Source organism: Pongo pygmaeus, chromosome 20 (assembly GCF_028885625.2).
Source record: "Pongo pygmaeus isolate AG05252 chromosome 20, NHGRI_mPonPyg2-v2.0_pri, whole genome shotgun sequence".
In the NCBI taxonomy this organism is placed as follows: Eukaryota; Metazoa; Chordata; class Mammalia; order Primates; family Hominidae; genus Pongo; species Pongo pygmaeus.
In genome coordinates, this window is record NC_072393.2 from 18061118 (window position 1) to 18086245 (window position 25128).

The window sequence follows — 25128 nt, forward strand, 5'->3', positions numbered from 1 at the left end:
GGTCTTGCTCTGTTGCCCAGGCTAAAGTGCAGTGGTGTGATCATAGCTCACTGCAGCCTTGACCTCCTGAGTTCAAGCAATCCTCCCACCTCAGCTTCCCAAGTAGCTGGCACTACAGGCACATGCCACCATGCCCGGCTAATTTTTTTTTTTGTCTTCTTTGTAGAGATAGGATTTCCCTATGTTGCCCAGGCAGGCCTTGAACTCCTGGCCTCAAGTGATCCTCCCACCTTGGCCTCCCAAAATGTTGGGATTACAGGAATGAGCCACCACACCCAGCCAGAGCTTTCATTTCTTGTACAACAGAAGACCATCCATCCTCCTGTGCTGCTGGGAGCAGTGAATGACACAGCACAATTCTCAGGAACTGGCGGCACCGTACTATCCTCCAACACAGAGCCCAGGAGTCAGATGTCCCGAGTTCAAATCTCGGGTCTGTCACGTACTGGGAGTCACCGTGGGCAAGGAATGTGGCATTTATTCACTCATTCATTTTATTTTTATATTTATTTATTTTTTGAGATGGAGTCTCACTCTGTCACCCAGGCTGGAGTGCAGTGACATGATTTCCACTTACTGCAGCCTCTGCCTCCTGAGTTCAAGCAATCCTCCTGCTTCAGCCTCCCGAGTAGCTGGGACTACAGGCGTGTGCCATCACACCCAGATAATTTTTTTTTTTTTTTTTTGAGACGGAGTCTCACTTTGTTGCCCCAGCTGGACTCCAGTGGTGCAATCTCAGCTCACTGCAACCTCCGCCTCCTGGGTTCAAGCAATTCTCATGCCTCAGCCTCCCAAGTAGCTGGGATTACAGGCACCTGCCACTACACCCGGCTAATTTTTGTATTTTTAGTAGAGACAGGGTCTCACCATGTTGGCCAGGCTGGTCTCAAACTCCTGACCTCTGGTGATCCACCCACCTTGGCCTCCCAAAGTGCTGAGATTACAGGCATGAGCCACTGCGCCTGGCCAATTTTTGTATTTTTGTAGGGCTGGAGTTTTGCCCTATTGGCTAAGCTGGTCTCGAACTCGTGACCTCAGGTGATCTGCCCGCCTCGGCCTCCCAAAGTCCTGGGATTACAGGCACAAGCCACTGTGCCTGACCCATTCATTCATTTTAGAGATGGGATCTGACTATCTTGTTCAGGTTGGTCTCGAACTCCTGGGCTCAAGCAAGTCCTGCCTCAGTCTCCCAGATTGCCGGGACTACAGGCATGTGCCACCGTGCCTGGCCATTTGGCATGTTTAACTCTCCAATTTCTCCTCCGCAAAATAGGAATTAAAATGATCCCACCTTAACTCATAGAATTGTCAAAAGGATAAAATGAGAAAGTCACATGGTTCCTGTTGCTGTTATGACTATGAATTTTCTGGGCTATAGGAGTCGACTGCTCAATGGCTGAGAGTGGAGAACACTGGATTCAAGCCCCACCTGTGCCCCCGATGCCCAGGTAACCCTGAGTAGGTCAGTCCTCCTCTCTGGCTTTCCTTCTAGCTGTCAGTGCTACAGTTCTGGCTTGGGTTGGGCCTGGGGCAGGGGACTTACGCAGGGTACTCAGGCACGCGGTCCTTGAAGGCGGGAAGTTCCGTCACATACTCATTGTAGAGCCATTTCACCTTGAAGTGGAGGTTCATGTAGTCGGCACTCTTGCATAGACGATGCTTGTCGTGCTCTGGCCAGGGACAAAGAGGATGGCACAGCTGGAAGGGTCTGCCACCCTCTGTCTCGGCAGAGAGGCTGCCTACTCTGGCCATCACTGATGTCCAACTCAGGCATGAGGGTATAGGGTGCTCATAGCCTTGGAGGGGACACAGAGGTACAGCTACCTGGTGTGGCCAGGCTGGGGAACACTGGGGTGGGAAACTCACCCTCCATGGCATACTTCATGTCTTGGGCAAACAGATTCCACATCACTTCAGCGCTGATTTTACCCACATTCAGCTCCTGGGGAAACCTGGCAAAGTTGTGGAAGTATAAAACTTTGGCAGGCAGAAGGCAGATGGGATGGGCTGCTTTGTCCTTCCCTGCTCCACAGGGGAGTGTAGGGTAGGGTAGAGGGATTTGGGTTCAGGTTCCCTCATAGCCACTGCTGACTGACTCTGCACTAAGGCTTTGCTTCTCTTTGAGCATCCACCCACTCATTCATTTGTCCCTCCATTCATTCATTCATCCACTCATGCAACTATCCGCCCATACATTCAACAACTCATTTATCTATTCCTCCATCCATCCATTCATCCATCCTTCCATCCATTCATTCACCCACTCATGCAACTGTCCATCCATCCATGTACCCATCTATCTATTCATCCATCCACCCATTATCCACCCATCCAACCATCCCTTCATCAATTCATTCACCCACTCATGCAACTATCTATCCATCCACCTACCCATCTATCTATTCATCCATCCACCCATCCATCCATCCCTCTATCCATTCATTCACCTACTTATGCAACTATCCACCCATTCATTCACCTATCCATCTATCTATTCATCCATCTATCCCTCCATCCACTCATTCACTCATTCATCCAACTATTCATCCATCCACTCAACCACCCATCTACCTGTTCATCCATCTATCCCTCTACCCATTCATCCAACTATCCATCCATCCACCTACCCATCTATCTATTCATCTATCCACCCATCCATCCATCCATCCCTCTTTCCATTCATTCACCTAATTATGCAACCATCCACCCATCCGTTCACCTATCCATCTATCTATTCATCCATCCATCCATCCCTCCATCCATTCATTCACTCATTCATCCAACTATTCATCCATCCACTCAACCACCCATCTACCTGTTCATCCATCTATCCCTCCACCCATTCATCCAACTATCCATCCAGCCACCTACCCATCTATCTCTTCATCCATCCATCTGTCCATCCTTCCATCATCCACCTATTTATCCGTCCCTCCATCCATTCATTTGCCCACTCATACAACTATCCACCCATCCATTAAATGACCCATCTATCTATTCATCCATCTACCTATCCATCCATCCATCCCTCTATCCATTTATTTACTCACTTATGCAGCTCTCCACCCATCCATTCACCCATCCATCTGTCCACCCATCCATCCATTCCTTTTTTTTTTTAGAGACGGAGTCTCACTCTGTCACCCAGGCTGGAGTGTAGTGGTGCGATTTCAGCTCACTGCAACCTCCACCTCCCAGGTTCAAATGATTCTCATGTCTCAGCCTCCCAAGTAGCTGGGACTACAGGCACGAGCCACCATGCCCAGCTAATTTTTTATATTTTTAGTAGAGATGGGGTTTTGCCATGTTGGCCAGGCTGGTCTCAAACTCCTGACCTCAGGTGATCCTCCTGCCTCAGTCTCCCAAAATGCTGGGATTACAAGCGTGAGCCGCCACACCTGGCCCATCCGTTCCTTTATCCACACAGTCATCCTTCTACCAATCTATCTGTCCATCTGTTATTTACTTATTTATTTAGAGATGGAGTCTCGCTCTGTCACCCCAGGCTGGAGTGCAGTGGCGCAATCTCGACTCACTGCAACCTCTGCCTCCTGGGTTCAAGCAATTCTCCTGCCTCAGCCTCCCAGTAGCTGGGATTACAGGCGTTGTACCACCACGCCTGGTTAATTTTTTTTTTTTGAGACGGAGTCTCACTCTATTGCCCAGGCTGGAGTGCAGTGGCCAATCTCGGCTCACTGCAAGCTCCACCTCCTGGGTTCATGTCATTCTCCTGCCTCAGCCTCCCGAGTAGCTGGGACTACAGGCGCCCGCCACCACGCCCGGCTAATTTTTGTATTTTTAGTAGAGACAAGGTTTCACCGTGTTAGCCAGGATGGTCTCCATCTCCTGACCTCGTGATCCGCCCGCCTTGGCCTCCCAAAGTGCTGGGATTATAGGCGTGAGCCACCACGTGTGGCCAATTTTTGCATTTTTAGTAAAGACAGGGTTTCCACCATGTTGGCCAGGCTGGTCTCAAACCCCTGACCTCAAATGATCCACCCACCTTGGCCTCCCAAAGTGCTGGGATTACAGGTGTGAGCCACTGTGCCCGACCCCATCTGTTTATTAATCCATCCATTCATCCACCCACCCTTCAATCCATCCAAATCCCTGATCTTAATTCCCTAACCAGGATATGTTAACACCCCAAAGCTAGAGTCCTCTCTAGCACTCATCTGGCAGAGAGATAGAACACAGTAGCTCATTCAGCTAACACAGATGAAAATTCTACAGACATATAAATCCACAATGAAAACTGTGCACATATTCATACACAATACACAATATTGTATATTGTACAATATTGTATGTTGAATTGCATTCAACGATTTTACACATATACAAATTAAACCCAAAACCCATTGACCACAACAATATACAAAATTACTTACATCCATACATATAAGATATAATGCAATTTAAATGTATGATATGTATTAGGGTAGCACATAGTAATACTTGAGCAACACTATTATTAATTAACCTACACACACATAAAAAATTATACACATATGTACACACTGTTATTCACGCAAATGAATACATACAAAATACATATCTGATTATACCAGTGATTGTGAACACACACACAATTTTATGTTTATGTTTGCAAATTGTACCCATATTTGAATTTCACATAGGTATAATCAGACCCACAATTACCCCCAGGTGAACATTTGTGTAATTAGACAAAATCATCTTGACACACAAGACACAAAGTTATATACATACACACGATGACACCCAGATAATTAACTACACAGATACACAACTCACTGGTTGAGGCAGGGAGTGTAGGAATTCTTGTCTTCCTCAATGATGGACACTATGAGGGTAATCAGCTTGGACCAGAAGTCGAGGTTCTTGATGCTGGGCCCCTGTTCCTCTGGGGGAACTTCCCCCTTCTTGGCCTGAAATGGACAGTGGAGACCTCGGTTATAGGGGGTCCAGAGGTTGGTGCCTTGGTCAGTTTATTACTGAAGAACAAGAGGTTGTTGAGGAATGCATCCCATTATCATGTGTATGGTTCAGGTAAGAAATCTATATAGAGAGGAATTGAACTCATAAACTGGCCCAAAAAGAGCTCATGTCAATGCAGCTTGATAAAGCTCAAGATTTTTAGACTCCACTCTAAAACTGAATGGAAATAAATGAAACCAAATTTAGTTGAACAAACCCAGCTCCACTAAACCAAATGGAAATGAAATGAATGCAAATTAAGCCCACTTAGCTTAACGGAAGTAAGTTCTTCCTCAGAGTTAAATCAATGGAACTGAACTTGGGCCAATTACACTGAATGGAGTGCAATTCAACCTAACTGGATTGAATTAAACTCAAATGAATTCCATTGGATTGAACCTAATCAACTTGTCCAAGATCAACATCAACCCAAATCAAAATAATGGAAATAAATCGACTCGAACTCAACTCTACCCCACTCAACCCAATCCAATTCTACCTATCTAAACCCAACCAAACATACTCAGGGCAATTCAACCCAACTTTTGTTAATCAATGGAAATGAGTGTAATCAGCTGAAATTAGCCCAATTCAACTGAAATCAATTGCATCTAATCCAACAACCCAGCTCATCCTAACTCAAGACAATTTAACCCAGTTGAGAACAACTTGACTTGAATGTAAATGAACTAAAAGGAAATGAATGAATTTGTACTCAACAAAACTCAATGCAATCAACCAACTTGTTCTGCTCACTATTTTTTTTTTCTTTCAAGAGACAGGGTCTCATTCTGTCACCCAGGCTGGAGTGCAGTGGTGCAATCATGGCTCACCATAGACTCGAACTCCTGGGCTCAAGTGATCCTCCCACCTCAGCCTCCAAAGTAGCCAGGACTACAGGTGTGCCACCACACCTGGCTAATTTTTGTATATTTTGCAAAGATAGGGTCTCGTTATGTTGCCCAAACTGGTCTCGAGCTCCTGGCCTCAAGGGATCCTCCTGCCTCAGCCTCCTAAAGTGCTGACATTACAGGTGTGAGCCACTGAGCCCAGCCTGGCTCACTAACTTGTCAAGAACAATTTTTTTTTTTTTTTTGAGACGGAGTCTCGCTCTGTTGCCCAGGCTGGAGTGCAGTGATGTGATCTCGGCTCACTGCAAGCTCTGCCTCCCAGGTTCACACCATTCTCCTGCCTCAGCCTCCCAAGTAGCTGAGACTACAGGCACCCGCCACCGCGCCCAGCTAATTTTTTTGTATTTTTAGTAGAGATGGGGTTTCACTGTGTTAGCCAGGATGGTCTCGATCTCCTGACCTCGTGATCCGCCCGCCTCAGCCTCTCAAAGTGCTGGGATTACAGGCGTGGGCCACCGTGCCTGGCTGTCAAGAACAATTTTAACTTAAGTCAACCAAATAGAAATAAATATAACTAAACTGATTATGGTTGAACTAAACAATCTAATTTAATCCAGTTCACCTCAACTCAATTCAAATGACAGCGAGACTGATTCCAACTCTAGTCAACTGAATGTAAAGGAACATAATGAAATCAAATTGAACTGAACGCAGCTTATGTGTTATATCCTATCAGAACCTGGGTAGGGGCTGCCTCCAGCTCCCACAGCCTCCTGAGATCCCACTATCTCAATACTAACCATCCCTGTTTGTAAATTTCCAGTTTGTACATCTTTCCCTCATAATAGGCTATAAGCTCCTTACAGGTGGTGGCTCATGCCTATAATCCCAGCACTTTGGGAGGCTGAGGCAGGAGGATCACTTGAGCCCAGGAGATCAGCCTGGGCAACATAGTGAGATGCCATCTCTAAAAAAATACAAAAACTAGCCTGCCATGGTGGTGCATGCCTATAGTCACAGCTACTTGGGAGGCTGAGGTGGGAGGATTACTTGAGCCTGGGAGGTCGAGGCTGCAGTGAGCCATGACTGCATCACTGCACTCCAGCCTGGGCAACAGAGTGAGACCCCATCTCAAAATAAATAAATAAATAAATTCAATTCAAGTCAACATTTACTGAACAGTGACTGTATGCCAGACATAAATTTTTGTGCCAGGCTGGGAGTGGTGGCTCACACCTATCTCAGTACTTTGGGAGGCCGAGGCAGGAGGATCACCTGAGGTCAAGGAGTTCGAGACCAGCCTGGCCAACATGGTGAAACTCCGTTTTTACTAAAAATACAAAAAATTAGCTAGGCGTGGTGGTGGGCACCTGTAATCCCAGCTACTCGGGAGGCTGAGGCAGGAGAATTGTTTAAACCTGGGAGGCGGAGGTTGCAGTGAGCTGAGATCATACCACTGCATTCCAGCCTGGGTAGCAAGAGTGAAACTTCATCTCAAAAAAAAAAAAAATTTTTTTATGCCAAACTCAACTACGCAACCAAGTGTACTGAGTGCCGACTATATTTTATCTAAACTTACAGCTCATGAACTCTTCTCCCTAATCCTGAGATGTGGGTTAATGACCCCATTTTATAGAAGAAGATACTGAGGTTCAGAAGAGTTAAATCCCTCGGGAAGGGGCAGTGCTGGGACTTAAGCCTGTGTCTAGTTGGCATCACTGTTCCCTTCTGACCCATCTGGAGACTCACCGGGTCTGTCTGGTACTCCCGGCTGTAGAGTTCATGGCAGTTGTTGAAGATGTACTCGTAGGTAGAATTAAGGCAGGCTTTCACACAGTCCTTTACCACCTGGCTGGCTCGGGGTGGGCTCTGGAGTTCTTGTACCTGAAGGGAGGGAGAGAGGCATAGGTGGCCACAGCTGCAACAGGAGGTCCCCAGGAAGTGACTGCGAGTCATTTTGGGTTTAAGGAAATGAAGTGGTGTGAAGGGAGAAGGTTATTGAGAAAGGCTGCCACTCTCCAGGAGGAATGTCACTTGTCCCGGGAGCTGGGAATCCTAGAGAACCCTCCTTGGAGAGCAAAGGCAACTGGATCCTTTCCTACCTTCATCCGAAAGAAGGTGATGCTGGTGAGAAGGTCCACAGTGGATTTGAGGTCCTGGAGTCTCTCCGGGCTGCTGGCTGGGAAGTTATTCTGTTGGGAGCAGGAAGAGAAGTAGGGTTATGGAAGAAGGCTTGGAGAGGATGGGAGACTGCTTTTCAGGGGGATACAAAGGCTCCCCGGTTTCAGGCTGGGGGTTGATTAGAGCACCTCGAAGCAACTAGGGATCTGCTTGGATGCACCAAGCACGTTACGGCAGGTAGTGCCCATGCAGGTGCACACATGCTGGAGGAAAACATCGTACATGCGAAGATGGGTCCTCCCATGCACACACCTGCTGGTAGCTTTCCCCTCCAGGCACACACATGTGCGTGGGGTGAGCAAATCCTCATGCACGCACTTCCTACCCGGTACATGGAGAGATCAATCCGCAGGGAGTTATGCAGCTGGTCCAGGAGTTTCACGAAGCGCTCTTTCTGAGGAGGAAGGGGAGGAGGGAGGATGGATGGAGGCAGGACATGGCCACCATACCAGCTGAGTGCCTACTGTACAGTAAGTATACCTCATCCACCACCCTCATAATGTCCATTTCCATTCTATAGCATTTTTTTTTGTTTTGAGACAGAGTCTTGCTCTGTTGCCCAGGCTGGAGTGTAGTGGCGCAGTCTCAGCTCACTGCAAGCTCCAACTCCTAGGCTCAAGCAATTCTCCTGCCTCAGCCTCCCAAGTAGCTGGGACTACAGGCACAGGCCACCACACCTGGCTAATTTTCTTTTGAATTTTTAGTAGAGACGGGTTTTCACCGTGTTGGCCAGGCTGGTCTCGAACTCCTGGCCTCAAGTGATTCTCCAGCCTCGGCCTCCCAAAGTGCTGGGATTACAGGCATGAGCCACTGCACCCAGCCTCCATTCTATAGCATTCTACAGAGGAATAAATGGAGGCTCAGAGACAGGAAGTGACTGGTGGAAAGTCACACAGCAGTCTGGTCTAGATTGGGGACCCAGGAGTCACATCAGATCTGACTGGCATGAAGTTGGGCTCTTCCTCATTTTCCAGTCCCGGTCCCCAGGACTGACCCCAAAGTTGGAGGCGGCGAAGCGGTCAGAGGCAGACACGTTGGTGGAGGCGGTGGTGTGTGCGTAGTAGGCATTGATGTTGGCGAGCAGGGTGCTCATGACGGCAGGCACCCCCGGGCACATATACTTGGAGGAGAGGCAGGCAAAGTGGCTAGAGAGAGGGAGCAGGAGGCACTGGGCCAGGGGTCCAGCCGGGATGGACCAAGATCCCCTCTAGAACGCCTCCAAGATAGCATCTGTGAGTGGGTCTCCGTCACCTCCTAAACCATCCCCTGCCTGATTCTGTCCTTTGGGTCTCTGCATCTCCTCTCCCCTCCATCTTTATATTCATTTGAGTTGCTCTAACTCTGCTTCTTTTTTTCTTTCTTTCTTTTTTCTTTTTTTGAGATGGAGTCTCACTCTGTCACCCAGGCTGGAGTTTAGTGGCGCAATCTTGGCTCACTGCAACCTCTGCTCCCCAGGTTCAAGAGATTCTCCCACCCTAACCTCCCAAGTAGCTGGGATTACAGGCCCGCACCACCACACCTGGATAACTTTTGTATTTTTAGTAGAGACAGGGTTTCACCATGTTGGCCAGGCTGGTCTTGAACTCCTGGACCTGGAGTGATCCGCCCACCTCGGCCTCCTAAAGTGCTGGGATTACAGGCTTGAGCCACCGTGCCCAGCCTCTGTCTCTGCTTCTAAGTCTTCCCTCTCTTCCACGTCACTCCAGGTGTCAATCACAGCGCTCTCCTGATCTCCAGGGGAATTACGGAACCCCCCACCACCACGCCCACTTCCTCTCTGGATCTTCCCCCCGAGAATCCCTCCCACCCCAGACCTGCCAGTGACCACTTGGTGACCTCCCTCTTGTTGCCTGCACCCCAGCCTGCAGCCTCACGTCATGGCTTGGTAGATGGACTCGACACCGTAGCGCATGGCAAACTCGTCCACAATCTCCTGGGCTGTCTCATCGTAGTAAACCTTCCAGGCATCATCACCCTTGGCATCCGGGATCTTCACGACCCCATTGTTCTGCACGTCGGTCACAAAGTGGAACAGGTTCTGCCACCATGGGAGAGAAAGTATCATGGAGAGTGCAAGGGGTCGCCGGGGGTCAGAGGTCCCAGGGTCTGGGGCAGCTTACATCATCCATCTGTCTGTTTATTCATTAATTCATTCATCTACTCTTTTATCCATCCACACACCCACCCATCTAACTACCCCAAATTTCACCCAACCACTCTTCCAACCTTTCAGTAATTCAACCACACATCCATCCATCCATCCATCCATCCATCCATCCATCCCATACATTGATCTGCAATTTAATCCACCTATCCAATCATTCATTCTTTCATACAACCAACCATCCATCCACCCATCAATTTATTCAACCATCCATCTATTTTTCATCTGTCCACCAACTACTCACAACCATCCATCTAAATATTCAGAAATTATGAACCCACTTATCAATACTTGCAATAGTTCAACCACACATCCTTCCATTCATCCACCCACCCATTCATCCATTTGTCCATCTGCCTGTACATCCGTCCATCCATCTACCTATCTACCCATCTGACTATCAACAAATTCACCTATCTACTCAATCTTCCTTCTAATAACTCAACCACACTTCCATCCATCCCATCCAATACAACTTAATCTGCTCATCCAACATCTCATCTATCTACCCAGTCAATCATCTATCCAGCAATCTATCTATCCACTCATCAAGTTATCCATCCATCATTCATCTATACTCATCCATCATCTAACAATTACCCCCAAGTTCACCCATCCATACATCTATACTTTCAATAGTTCAATCATATATCCATCCATCTGTCCAACCATCCATCATCCATCTAGCCATGAATCTACCAACCAACTCATCCATCTATCCATCCATGTACTCACCCATCTCTCCATCCATCCTTTTATCTACTAATCACTCATTCATCTATTCAATCATTCATCCATTCACCAGCATTCATTCAACAAACTAGTTCCTGGGGATAGAGTTCTTTCCAGGAACCCCAGGCAGCTGGAAGAGACATACCCAGACACAAACAGCCCAATCCTGAGTGGTTAGGGCTGGAATAGAAGGAAGAACCTGATGGTGAGTAGTGAGAGTCAACCTGGAAGCCAAGGTGGGCTTCCCAGAGGAGGCGACCCTGAATCTGGACTTTGATGGATAGGGAGGAGTTTTCCAGGTAAAGGGAATGGCATGGCGGGCAGTCTCAGAGGGCCAGGAGAGTGGATAGTGTGGCCAGAAAGAGGAAGAGCTGGGCAGGCAGGAATGGTGAGTGGAAGTGGCATGGGAGGGGCTGAGCAATGACCCTCACCTCGTGCAGACAGGTGTACTGGACATGGTACGGGGCCACCTTCTCCTCGCCTTTGATCTCCACACTGATGTGGAGCCGGATGGCACCCGACACGGCAGATTTGTCAGTTCGCTTGTCTGCAGGGGAGAAAAAGATGTCAGTGTCAGAACTTCCCACTATAGCAGTGGGCAATTTTTTTTTTTTTTTTTTTTTTTTTGAGATGGAGTCTTGCTCTTGTCACTCAGGCTGGAGTGCAGTGGCATGAACTCAGCTAACTGCAACCTCCACCTCCTGGGTTCAAGCGATTCTCCTGTCTCAGCCTCCCAACTAGCTGGAATTACAGGTGCCTGCCACCGTGCCCAGCTAATTTTTGTACTTTTAGTAGAGACGGGGTTTCACCATGTTGGCCAGGCTGGTCTCGAACTCCTGACCTCAGGTGATCCACCTGCCTCAGCCTCACAAAGTGCTGGGATTACAGGCGTGACTCACCGTGCCTGGCCAGCCATGGGCAAATTTTTTTTTTTTTTTTTTTGAGATCTGTCGTCCAGGTTGGAGTGCAGTGGCGCCATCTTGGCTCACTGCAATCTCCACCTCCTGGGTTCAAGCAATTGTCTTGCCTCAGCCCCCCGAGTAGCTGGGACTACAGGCGCGTGCCATCACACCCACCTAATTTTTTATTTTTAGTAGAGACGGGGTTTCACCATGTTGGCCAGGCTGGTCTCGAACTCCTGACCTCAGGTGATCCGCCCGCCTCGGCCTCCCAAGGCAATTTTTAACGGATGCATGATTTGGTAGTCCTCCCAGACTTCCGGAAACTAAGGCTGTGGTGTCTCTCTTCTGATTGGCTCCCTAGGCTTGAGTCTCCCTGCTTAGGCTAGAATTCCTTAAGCCCTGTCTCTTCCTTCAAACAAGGATCCAGACCTTGCTTCTTCACTCAGATTAAGTTCCTGGCTATGTGCCTCCCTCCTTAGACTAGCAGCCCTAGGCCCCGCTTCTTTCCCAGTCTGAGCTCCCAGGCCCTGCCTCCCCCATCAGATCACGCTCCCTGGAGACTACACATCTTAGACACAGTTCCTGGGTCTGTGCCTCTCTCCTCAGACTAGGACCCCCTGGTCTTGTCTCCCACCTCCCCCATCAGAATGGGATATCTAGATGTCCTCCAATCTAAGAGGTTTCCCGGCTCTGCTCACCTCTCTCAGGCTGGGTCCTTTCTACCCCCTCAGATTAGGCTCATACACCCTGCTTCCTCCATTAGATTGGACTCCCCAGATTCTACTCAACTTCTTTACACAGGGTTCTTTGATCTGTAGCAGCCATCTCAGATTAGGATTCCCAAACAATACCTCCCTCTTTAGACTGGATTCTTTTCTTGTGGTGGGGGGTCGGGGGGACACAGAGTCTCGCTCTGTCGCCCAGGTTGGAGTGCAGTGGCATGATCATAGTTCACTGTAGCTTCAACCTCCCAGGCACAAATGATGCTTCCACCTCAGCCTCCCAAGTGGCTGGGACTACAGGCACGCATCACCACACCCAGCGCTTTTTTTTTTTTTAACGGAGACAAAGGCCTTGCTGTGTTGCCCAGGCTGGTCTCGAACTCCTGGGCTCAAGTGATCCTCCCAGCTCAGCCACCCAACCAATATGTTGGGATAACAGGTGGGAGCCACCATGCCCAGCCTGAATTCCATTTCTTTTTCTTTTTTTTTTTTTTTTTTTTGAGACAGAGTCTCCCTTTGTTGCCCAGGCTGGAGTGCAGTGGCTTGATCTCACCATGTTGAACAATCTGGTTTCAAACTCCTGACCTCAAGTGATCTGCCTGCCTCAGCTGTCCCAAACTGTTGGGATTATAGGCGTGAGACACTGCACCCAGCAATATTTGTTTTTTGAGAAAGGGTCTCGCTCTGTTCCCTGGGTTGGAGTGCAGCAGTGTGATCACAGCTCACTGCAGCCTTTACCTCTCAGGCTCAGGTGATCCTCCCACCTTAGCCTCCAGAGTAGGTGGGACCACAGGTGAGTGTCACCCTGCCTAGCTAATTTTTGTATCTTTTATAGAGATGGTGTTTCACTATGTTGCCCAGGCTGGTCTTGAACTCCTGGACTCAAGTGATTGGCCTGCCTCAGCCTCCCAAAGTGATAGGATTACAGAAGTAAGCCACTACCCGGCGCCCCCAGCCTGGATTCTTTTTTCTTTTTGAGTGGGAGTTTTGCTCTTGTTGCCTAGGCTGGAGTGCAGTGGCGCAGTCTCAGCTCACTGCAACCTCGACTTCCTGGGTTCAAGCAATTCTCCTGCCTCAGCCTCCCAAGTAGCTGGGACTACAGGCACCCACCACCATGCCTGGCTAATTTTTGTATTTTTAGTAGAGACGGGATTTCACCATGTTAGCCAGGCTGGTCTCAAACTCCTGACCTCATGTGATCCACCTGCCTCAGCCTCCCAAAGTGCTGGGATTACAGGCGTGAGCCACCATGCCTGGCCCCAGCCTGGATTCTTAAAAGCTCAATCTTCTTTCTTAGATTTGGTTCCTAGGTCTCTGTCTCTCCCCTCAGACTAGGATTCCCAGTTCTTGCTTCTTGCCTCCCCCATTAGACTGCAACATGGAGACTCTGTCCCCACCCTCCCTCCTAAGCTGAACTAAGAGGTTCCTGGGCTCTGCTCACCCTCCTGGCCTGGGTGCTTCCTGCTGCCATCAAACTGGGCTCCTAGACCCTACCTCCCCCATCAGATTACGCTCCTGGACCAAACTCCTCCTGAGAACACATCTCTTTGCTCTTCATGGGCTCCATGCTCTGGCTGGATCCCTGGGACCCATCCCCACCCCCTTCAGAACCCAGCTTCTCTCACCCAGGTTGTACCACACGTCCATCTCGCCGCTGAGCGTCCGCACCTCAATGATCGTCTGCCCCAGGAAATCGTCAGATTCCCTCTTGAATCTCTGTTTCACGCGGGATTTGATGTCATCATCCTCGTCCCAGACGCGCACCTTGATGCGGTCGGAGGAATTGTGACATTCACTGTGGCAAGAGGAGGAGGCAGAGGCGGGGGTCAGGCAGCCAGTGTGAGTCCTGTCCTTGCAGCCCTCTTTTGGCTGCCCCAGCAGGGTGCCCCACATGGGGCCAGGGACCCAGCCAGGCACTTACAAGTGGAAATTCTCCTCCCACACCGGGTTGAGGTTCCCATAGATGGTTTTTGTACGTTTCTTGGTCTTCCCGACCTGGACGGTGACATAGGGGTCACTGGATCCCGTCTTGTCCTTTGCCTGCAAGCCCTGGGCACAGACCACTGGAAGACACAGAGGGCATACACAGGTGTGCACTCAAGAAGCGAGGCATGCTGGGGACAGTCACTGCCACACGCTGCAGGCTGATAATTGGGGCACCTGCAGCATGGCTGGAGAGCAATGGCAGGGCACGCTGGGCTTGCCAGAGAGGTTTTTGTTTGTTTGTTTGTTTTTGAGACAGAGTTTTGCTCGTCACCCAGGCTGGAGTGCAACCTCCGCCTCCCGGGTTCAAGCAATTATCCTGCCTCAGCCTCCCAAGTAGCTGGGATTACCGGCTCGTGCCACCCCATCCGGCTAATCGTTTTGCATTTTTAGTAGAGACGGGGTTTCACCATGTTGGCCAGGTCGGTCTCGAATTCCTGACCTCAGGTGATCCGCCTGCCTCAGCCTCAGCCTCCCAAAGTGTTGGGAAGGAGCCCCCAAACCATGAAGGATGGGAAGGTGCCTCAGCTGCCTTGCGCATGGGTAGGACCTCTCTCAGGTGTAAACTCCCTGAGGTCAGACACTTACGAGAACCCATTGCCCCAGAGATCTCCTGCTCGTTGGCGCCCCCTGCAGGGTGCCTTCCCTCCCTGACTCACCACCCCAGCTCCGTCCTGGGGTCACTTCCTGGATAACCCACATAACCTGAAATCCTCATCCTCAGGTCTGTTTATGGGGAAACCCACATGAGGCTGGGTGTGGAGAAATGCCAGTATCCTTGCCCCTAAGTGGGGCCACACTGAGCTGCATGCTCGACGTTGTCCCCAGTGGCCCCAGGATGGGCTGAGCCCCTTGCCCACAGCATTGTCTGCTCAACGGCATCTCCTTCAGGACTCCTTTCATCCCTGTCTCAAGTCCTTGCCCCTCACCAGGACTTTCTGGGGTCACTTTCCAGATAAACCATGCACCCTCAATTCCTCTTCTTGGAGTCTCATTCTGGAGGGCACCATCCAAGACGCACCCAGATACAGTGCCATGAACAGGCGTGTGGAGGCACGCATGTCCCCCCATATGCGTGCACGCACGGAGATGAGATGGAATGCACAAGACCGAGTGCTCGCTGCAAAGGAGAGGGACCCGGCCATGGGACAGGGCATGAGACAGGTCTCAGAGGGTGGAGAAGGAGGGGCCCTGTGGCGGCCCACGCCCCCTCACCGGTGATGCTGATCTTGGCGGACCACTTGGACGTGCCGTCCAGCACGCTCTGCTTGACCGCCTTCATCTGCTGCGTGTGCGCCGTCTTGGTCACCGCGAAGATCTCCTGAATGAGCTCGAAGATCTCGGGCTTGTTGCGCTCCCGGATCTTCATGCGGTCCTTGAGCACCATGATGATGTTCTGCGTCCGGTCCTCCGCCCCGTGCTTGGAGCTCTTCTCCGCAGCCCCTGAGGACGCCCGAGGCCGGCGCTGACCCCAGCGCGCCCTGCATAGTGGCCCCTCACCAAAGCGAGAGCCCCGCCCCCACTCATCAACCGAGGGGGACTCAGGTGTCACCCCCTGAAGCAGGTTTCCTACCTCCTCTCTGTAACCCCCACCCAGACCCTTCACCCTTCCACCTCCTCTCGGAGCCATGCTCCTCTGAGTCCCCATGTCCCTGCGCCCTGCCCTTCTCTGCCCCGCACCCCTTGGAGTCCCCACAGGTTTTTGGAGCCCCACCCCTCTAAGGCCTCTTCCCTAAGCCCCACCCCCCTGAGTCCCACCCCTTTGAGTCCCCGCCCCCCTCTGCGTCCCACCCCTCTGAGTCTCCGCCCCCTCTCTGAGTCCCACCTCTGTGAGTCTCCGGCCCCTCTCTGAGTCCTCGGCCCCTCTGAGTATCCGCCCCCTCTCTGAGCACCACCCCTCTGGGTCCCTGCCCCATCTCTAAGCCCCAGCCCTCTGAGTCCCACCCTTCTGAGTCCCGCTGCCTCTCTGAGCTCCACTCCTCTGAATCCCCTCCCCGTCTCTGATCTCCACCCCTGCGAGTCCCCTCCACATTCCTGAGCCCCTGTGAGTCCCCTCCACACTCCTGAGCTCCTGTAAGTCCCCTCCACATTCCTGAGCCCCTTCCTTCTCTCAGACCCCTCCCTTTCTCTTGGTCCCACCTCCTCTGAGTCCCCTCCCCCTTCCAATCCCCTCCTCCACAGTCCTCTCGCACCTGAACCCCTTCCCTCTCTGAGCCCCTCTTCCCCTCAGAGATACCCCTAACTAACCCATTTTATCCAGGGGAGCTGCCTCTTCTCACTAAGCCTGTCCTTTGCACAACCTAGCTAGTCCCTGAGCCCTGCCCCACCCGTCTCTGACACCCTCACAGCTTCTTTCCCCATCCCTCGACCCCCTAGCCCTTCCCCCAGTGAGTCCTGCCCCTTTAACCCCACCCCTCCCTTTCAGCGAGTCCCTCCCCTCCCTCACGACGCCCCGCCCCTTGCCCCGCCCCATGGTGCCCCACCCATCGCCTTGCCCCTTCAGCCTTTCCCCCCATGCAAGCCCCGGGGCTCCCCACGCCAACCCGTAGCCCTGCGCTCAGGCCCTGCGCTCACGCTGCAGGCAGTCGGCGTTGAGCAGGTCCTGGCACTTCTCGTGGCACTTGACACCGCACTCAGTGCAGCGCATGCCCTGCCTCGCGATGCCCCACAGCAGCCCCTCGCACTCGTAGCAGTAGGTGGGCGTGGTGGCCGTCCACACTTCGAAGTTGTGTGGCGTTGTGCACGAGATGGGGTAGATTAAGGCTTGCAGGGTCTTCTTGTAAACGTGGTTTTTCTGCAGGGAGGGATGGGGTGCGGTTTGGGGGTGCCTAACCTGGCGCTGTCCCTGTCCTGCCCCATTCCGCCCCATCACTGAGCACGGTAAAGTCCCATGCCCTCCCCTGCCTCCACGCTGTCGGAATCCACGCTGCCTTCTGCCAGTCTGTGTCACACACACACCCTTCCTCTTCCCGGGGACCCACAGAGGCTTGGACAATTCCAGAAGCTCCTAGCCCAGTCCATCCCTGACCCGGGGAAAAAGAGGTGCCCCACGCACCAGCTCCTCATTGTTCAACGTGCTGGAGGCCAAGGCCGAGGTGATGCCCGCTTTCCTGGACTGGACCAGGGACTAGGGAGGTCACAGAAGAGGGAGTCGGGGAGTTGACATCCATGAGATCACCACCAGGAGAGTTCACAGCCATGGATGGGGCCAGCAGCCACATTTTGGAGCCACAACCGCAAATTGGAAACAGGTCACCGACAGCATCCGGGCCAGACCCAACAAAGAATTAGGAGGTGACAGAGGCTTTGAGTTAGAAGCGACCCTGAAAAGTGAGCAGCCCCGCACCCCTGACTCACAGCATCCAACACAGTGGGACATGGCAAGGTTCCCCCAGAATCCATGAATTGGGGGCCTGTTAGAAGATCCCAGTGGGGGAATTTGGGGAGAAGATCCCAAGGGGCCCATGTCGCCATCACTCACCATGGCCTGAAGTGTCCACGCAGCACGTGGGGGTAGAAATCAGACTACATTAGTCTCAGAGAATGCCTAGCTGGCCCCCAACCCCAGGTTGACCATGGGCAGTTCCACAGGTTGTGCACTGCTTATAGCAGGTCTGCTCTGCTCAGGGAGTAAAGGGCGAGGGTGCTTACCAGGTCGCTCACGAGTGGGATAGGTTTCCTCTTGCGGATGTCTGGCATGCTGTCGATGATGATGAGACCGCCCCCTGGGCTGAAAGACACAGAGGGACATTGAGGGCCCAGATGTCCCTATTCCTCACACAGAGCCCTGGGGAGAACATTCAACCTCCCCAGGTGTTAAGGGGTTGAATTGGGTCCCACAAAAAAAAAAGATACGTTGATGCCCTAACCCCCACTACCTCAGAAGGTGACCTTATTTGGAAACGGGGTTATCACAGATGTAATTAGTTAAGATAAGGTCATACTGGAGTAGGGTAGACACTTAATCTGACTGGTGTCCTTAGAAGAAGAGATACATGGGGAGAAGGTGGCTCTGTGACAGCAGAGGCAGAGAGTGACGTATCTACAAACCAATACTCGGGGACCAAGGAATTCAAGCAAACCAGAAGCTAGGAGAGGCAGGGGAGGAATTCTCTTCTACAGATTTCAGAGGGAGCATGGCCCTACCAATGCCTTGATTTCAGACTTCTGGCCTCCAGAACTGTGAGAGAATACATTGCTGTGGTTTTAAGCCACCCGTCTGTGGTACTTTGTGATAGCAGTCCTAAGAAATGGAGACACCAGGCCTCAACCTCCTCATCTGAAAAATGGGGAGATGATGTAGTTGCCCACCTTCAATGAAAACATGAATTAAGGCAAATCTGAATAATATACTAAAATATAAATGAGGCCGGGAGTGGTGGCTCACGCCTGTAACAATCCCAGCACTTTGGGAGGCCGAGGCGGGCGGATCACCTGAGGATAGGAGTTCGAGACCAGCCTGACCAACATGGTGAAACCCCGTCTCTACTAAAAATACAAAAATTAGCCAGGCATGGTGGTGCACACCTGTAGTCCCAGCTACTCAGGAGGTTGGAGCAGGATAATTGCTTGAACCCTGGAGGCAGAGGTTGCAGTGAGTCGAGATCGCGCCACTGCAATCCAGCCTGGGTGACAGAGCGAGACTCTGTATCAAAAATAAAATAAAATATAAATGAAACCTTTCTTGGCTCACTGCAACCTCTGCCTCCCGGGTTTAAGCGATTCTCCTGCCTCAGCTCCCCAAGTAGCTGGGATTACAGGTGCCCACCACCACGCCTGGCTAATTTTTGTATTTTTAGTAGAAACAAGGTTTCACCATGTTGGCCAGGCTGGTCTCGAACTCCTGACCTCAGGTGATCCGCCCACCTTGGCCTCCCAAAGTGCTGAGATTACAGGCGTGAGCCACCACGCCCAGCCTTCTTTTGAGACAAGATCTCACTCTGCCACCCAGGCTGGAGTGCAGTGGCACAATCACGGCTCACTGTAGCCTCCACCTCCTGGGCTACAGCAATCCTCCCACCTCAGCCTCCTAAGTACCTGGGACCACAGGTGTACACCACCACACCCAGCTAATTTTTTTTTTTTTTTTGAGATGGAGTCTCGCTCTGTCGCCCAGGCTGGAATGCAATGGCATGATCTTGGCTCACTGCAACCTCTGTCTCCTGGGTTCAAGCAATTCTCCTATCTCAGCTTCCCAAGTAGCTGGGATTACAGGTGCCCACCACCACACCTGGCTAATTTTCTGTATTTTTCGTAGAGATGGGGTTTCACCATGTTGGCCAGGCTGGTCTCAAACTCCTGACCTCAGGTGATCCACCCGCCTCGGCCTCCCAAAGTGCTGGGATTACAGGCATGAGCCACTGCACCCGGCCCACACATAGCTAATTAAAAAAAATTTTTTTTTTTGTAGAGATGGGGGGTCTCGCTATATTGCCCAGGCTGGTCTTGAACTCCTAGCCTCAAGTGATTCTCCCACCTCAGCCTCCCAAATAGCTGGGATTACAAGCATGCACCACCACACCTGGCTAATTTTTGTATATTTTAGTAGAGACGGGATTTTGCCATGTTGGCCAGGCTGGTCTTGAACTCCTGACGTCAGGCGATCCACCTGCTTCAGCTTCCCAAAGTGTTGGGATTACAGGCGTGAGCCACCACACCTGGCCCCAAAAGGTTTTCATTGGCCAGTGAGATAGGTGCCTGCAGCCAATGACTCCAGACAAGCCCTGCAGGGCTATTCAACCTACAAAGCTTTCTGCAGGAGCCAACTGAGGCTTAGAGACTCCTAAACCACATCTTTTCTCGGCAGCCTCCCCTTGTCTGACAGGTTTCTCCTGAGAGCACATTCTTCATCAATCACGTGCACAGGAATCCCCATTTCAGGCCCCGCATCCAAGGCTCTCTAGCTAGGGCACCTGCTCATTTATTTAGGAGTCCCAGCTGCTGTCTCCCTGCCTGTTTGCCAAGGACGTACAAGGAAGGTCACTATCGTGCTGCTATTTTAAAACCTGAGCATATTCTTAAAATATCTTGTGCATCCTCTAACCTGAAAATCCATAACATAAGAGGTTAGATGTGACCACATGCTCCACTGAAGACTAAACAACTATCTTTAATTAAAGAGCCCACAACTGTAGCAATAATTGAAGAGATTTAAAAATAGAATCAAAGCAAAAATTTTGCTCCGGGATTGCAAATATATAGTGTACATTTCCCAATAATGTCTAGTTCCTAATAGTGTCTGCTTTATCTTACATTTATTTATTTATTTGTTTGTTTGTTTTTGAGACAGTGTCCCGCTCTGTCTCCCAGGCTGGAGTGCAGTGGTGCAATCTCAGCTCACTGCAACCTCTGCCTCTCGGGTTCAAGTAATTATCTTGCCTCAGCATCCCAAGTAGCTGGGATTACAGGCACCTGCCACCACGCCCGGCTAATTTTTGTATTTTTAGTAGAGACAGGGTTTCACCATGTTGGCCAGGCTGGTTTCAAACTCCTGACCTCAAATGATCCTCCCGCCTCGGCCTCCAAAAGTGCTAGGATTACAGGCATGAGCCACCGCACCCGGCCCTATCTTCAAAGATTACTGTCTTTTGTGTCTGCGTATGGTTGTGTGCCTTATGAAAGTGACGTATTTTGCCCAAGCTCAATCTGTCCCCTGTCTAAATGGAACCCCTCCCCCTCCTCTCTGGGCTGAGGCTCAGGCGCAAACCAGCCTTGGGCTAGGGGTTCAAATCTTCCTCCCACCGCCCACAGTTCCATTACTTACCCGCCTTTGAACCATAAGGATTTAGACATCTCTCCTTCTCCCCGGGCCTGTAGGACAGACAGATAGATATGGTCAGTGTGGCTGTCCCTCCCCTCCCCAGAGCAGGCTCCACACCCACTTCTGACTCCCCTCTGGGCTGGGAGTCAGATGGCCTGGGTCCTAGTCCTGGTTGAGAGATTTTAGGAAGCTCCCTGGCTACCTCTGGGCCTTAGTTTGTCCATCTGTAAGATGGGCTGGGGGAGAAAGAAGCTCCTCTCTTTCAACCATCTCAATGGGCCTCAGTCTCTTCATTGATTATTCCCTAAGCCCCCTACCGTTTCACTTGTTCATCTGCTCTCTTGCCCCAGGCCCTTTCCAGGAGTTGTGACTTCAGCTTGTACCTCTTCCCACCTTCTACAGCCTTCAGGTCTCAGCATAGACCTGGGGTCCACAGCCCCTACCTTCCCTCCATCTTGTAACTAAAGGGTTAACATGGGGGGGGGGTCCTATGAGGAACACAGGCAGCACTCTTCTGTTCTGAAATATGGAGGGGGTGTTTGGTTTTTTTAAAGACAGTGTCTTGTTATATTGCCCAGACTGGTCTTGAACTCCTGGCCTCATGTGATCTTCCTGCTTCAGCCTCCTGAGTAGCTGGGACCACACACATAAGCCACCACACTCAGCTCCTGAAATAAATATATATATATGTCTTTTTGTTTGTTTGTTTGTTTGTTTTGAGACGGAGTTTCCCTTTTATTGCCCAGGCTGGAGTGCAATGGCGCAATCTCAGCTCACTGCAATCTCCACCTCCCGGGTTCAAGCGATTCTCCTGCCTCAGCCTCTCTAGTAGCTGGGATTACAGGTGCCCACCACCACACCCAGTTAATTTTTTGTATTTTTAGTAGAGGTGGGGTTTCACTATGTTGGCCAGGCTGGTCTCGAACTCCTGACCTCAGGAGATCCACCCACCTCTGCCTCCCAAAGTGCTGGGATTACAGGCGTGAGCCACCGCGTCCAGTTCTGAAATATTTTTTATTTTTTTCTTTTAGAGATGAGGTCTCACTATGTTGCCCAGGCTGGTCTCAAACTCCTGAGCGCAAGTGATCCTCCCGCCTCGACCTTCCAAATTGCTGGGATTACAGGCGTGAGCTCCTGAATTATTGTTGAAATAGTTTGGATATCACTTCTCTTTTTTTTTTTTTTTTTTTGAAACGGAGTCTCACTCTGTCGCCCAGGCTGGAGTGCAGTGGCGCGATCTCGGCTCACTGCCAGCTCCACTTCCCAGGTTCATGCCATTCTCCTGCCTCAGCCTCCTGAGTAGCTGGGACTGCAGGTGCCTGCCACCACGCCCGGCTAATTTTTTTGTACTTTTAGTAGAGACGGAGTTTCACCGTGTTAGCCAGGATGGTCTCGATCTCCTGACCTCGTGATCCACCCGCCTCGGCCTCCCAAAGTGCTGGGATTACAGGCTTGAGCCACCGTGCCCAGCCATCACTTCTCCTTAAGTGTCGTCTCCTCTAAAGAGTTTTCCTGATTACGTTGGATTAGTTTTATGCTTTTCCTATGAAACCCAGAGAGCCCTCCATGTGTCTTTTTCTTGTCATATTACTAGTTCCATAGTTTGTTTTTCTTGTATATCACGTAGTTCCAATAGTAGCTGCTATTTTTTCAATTTAATTTCTTGACCTAGTGAAAGTTATCCAACAGCCTTTTCACTGTGTACTCTTCCACCTGTCTAATTTAGAACCATATGTATGTACTGCTGAGTCAAAAAATAGATTTCTATTTTAAAACTGTTAAGAAATTTCGTTTGGTAATTTTGTGGCTCTGATATTTGATGGTCTAAACCTCTGGGAGTCTGTTTAGAATCTCCTCCTGTCAATCCCACTGCAGTTTGGGATCCCACCCTGAAGAGCAACATGGCTGTCCCCAGCCCAGGGTGAGCTGAATGAAGGAATAAACGAATGGCCTCCACCCTGCTGCCCATCTAAACAGTCACCTTGACCCTGATGCTAATTCCTTACCTTGATTCTTACTCCCCTACTGACCCGGCCCCAGACCTTTCCCTAACCCTGACAATGACCTCCAATTTGGCCCTGAGCACTGACTCCTTTGCCTAACACCAATTCTAACCCTGACCTCTGATCTTTGATGGCTGAACTAACCCTGACCTTGATCCCTAACCATGACTTCAGCCCGATTTCAGCCCTAGTTTTCTCTCCTTCCTCTTGACCTAGAAACCCCAGGCTGACATTGAGAAGGAGGCTGGGCTGGGGATGTGTGGGGCCAGACTTGGTGTGTGGTTTGGGAGTGAGCATAGCCAGGCTGGTGTGGACGGGCCATAGGGATACCCTGGGCTGTGTGTGTGGGTGGCTAAGGAAGGGTCAGTGTGGGTGGGGCATTGGTGACATTGGGTGAGGCCAGGCTGAGTGAGGGTGGGGCCAGGGAAGGGCTCGAGTGGCTGGGGCATGGGCACAGTGTGGGCACTGCACTGGGCATGCCCAGGCTAGGCTTGGGTACAGGTGGGGTGTTGGGCGTGGCCAATATAGGTGTGGGTGTGGCCAAACAATGTGTGGGCGTGGCATTGGGCGTGGCCTGGTTAAGTGTGGCAGGGGCATGGCTGGGCGTGTCACTCACCTCCTGCAGCTGCATCCGCACCTTGTTGAAGGCACGCAGCCAGTTGGCCTTGGCCCTGGACATGGAGTCCTGCCCCTCCTGGCCTTCCTCGTCCTCTCTCGGCCTGAAACTGAGGCAGAGAACGCTATGAAGCTCTGGGCTGGCTCTCCGTGACCCCTGACCTTCCCTTGACCCTCCAGCTGTGCAAGTGATGCACAGCTCCCCATGGTATCTCTGACCCCTCAGAGACATTGGGACCCACGTGTGTCCCCTGGCCCACCTCGGTGCCCCTCACCCCTTCCCACACACCCAATGCTTCTCTGACACTTCACTGTTCCCCGGCTTCCTTTTCACCAGCCCAGCCCCTCTGGCCCCCCATTTGCCCAGGATCTTGACCTCTCCGACCCCAGCAACCACGAAGATCACAAACTCTAAGACTCCTTCACGGCCCCCTGAACCCTCTTTGACCTCCCTACTCTGCCCTGTCACCTCTGATCCCTTTAAGAAACCCAAGAGCCTGTGACAACTTCAGCCCCAGCAACTTCCCAGGTCCATGCTGAACCCATCATAGCCCTGCTGACCCCGTGACCTTGTGGCAGCGCCTCTGGCCCCTCGGCCCCGTCCTGTTACCTCTCCTCGTCCTTGGGTGGCTCAGCCTCAGGGATCTGCTCAGCTGTAGGCACCTCGTCGGGCGTGGCTGGCTTGGGGGCCACCTTGGCCATGTCGGGGGCCTCGGTGGGTGCCACTGGGGCCTTGTCCTCCTTCCCCGGGGCAGCTGGCGGGAGGCTGATGCGTTTGAAGTCTTTGGGCTCAGCCACAGCCACCTCTTCACGCTGGGCATAGCTGCCCAAATCGTCAGGCACCTCCTCCTCCTCCTCCAGCTCCTCCTCGTCTTCAGGCAGCTCCTCCTCCTCCAGGAAGTCCTCCAGATCCTCCTCCAGCTCCTCCTCGTCCTGGTCCCAGCGAGGCGAGTCTTTGTGGTAGCTGACCGAGCTGTGGCAGGAGTGGTAGGAGTCCCGGTCCCGCTCGTCTTCCATCTCAGAGCCCTGCAGGCTGTGCTCGTCGGGGTCAAAGTCCTCGCTCAGCTGAGAGCTTCCCTGGCTCAGCTCCCCCGAAGAGGCATAGCGGCTGCTACCCGTGGGGCTGTGGGGATGGAACAGGGTTCAGGGGCGGGGGTACCGAGTCACTGCCCACCTGAGCCCCAGTCACACAGGCATTGATTCATCACTGACTGAGCACCTATTATGTGTCAGGTCCTGCTCTAGGGGCTGGAAAA

At 51.5% G+C, this 25128-nt stretch overlaps 1 protein-coding gene across 1 annotated transcript in view; it reads right to left on the reverse strand.

Moving 5' to 3' along the window:
• UNC13A (unc-13 homolog A) overlaps positions 1 to 25128 on the reverse strand; it is an 89245-nt gene that overhangs the window by 29608 nt on the left and 34509 nt on the right. Inside the window, exons 10-28 of the mRNA XM_054465978.2 lie at positions 24483 to 24995; positions 23874 to 23982; positions 21258 to 21304; positions 18146 to 18224; positions 17976 to 17981; positions 17550 to 17621; positions 17069 to 17288; positions 15710 to 15937; positions 14433 to 14574; positions 14137 to 14306; positions 11319 to 11434; positions 9866 to 10029; positions 8986 to 9136; positions 8317 to 8385; positions 7913 to 8002; positions 7560 to 7694; positions 4777 to 4910; positions 1867 to 1952; positions 1544 to 1670 (exon numbers count right to left, since the gene is read on the reverse strand). Of these exons, the coding sequence (XP_054321953.1) occupies positions 1544 to 1670; positions 1867 to 1952; positions 4777 to 4910; positions 7560 to 7694; positions 7913 to 8002; positions 8317 to 8385; positions 8986 to 9136; positions 9866 to 10029; positions 11319 to 11434; positions 14137 to 14306; positions 14433 to 14574; positions 15710 to 15937; positions 17069 to 17288; positions 17550 to 17621; positions 17976 to 17981; positions 18146 to 18224; positions 21258 to 21304; positions 23874 to 23982; positions 24483 to 24995 (2658 nt within the window). The remainder of the gene's footprint in view (positions 1 to 1543; positions 1671 to 1866; positions 1953 to 4776; positions 4911 to 7559; positions 7695 to 7912; positions 8003 to 8316; positions 8386 to 8985; positions 9137 to 9865; positions 10030 to 11318; positions 11435 to 14136; positions 14307 to 14432; positions 14575 to 15709; positions 15938 to 17068; positions 17289 to 17549; positions 17622 to 17975; positions 17982 to 18145; positions 18225 to 21257; positions 21305 to 23873; positions 23983 to 24482; positions 24996 to 25128) is intronic.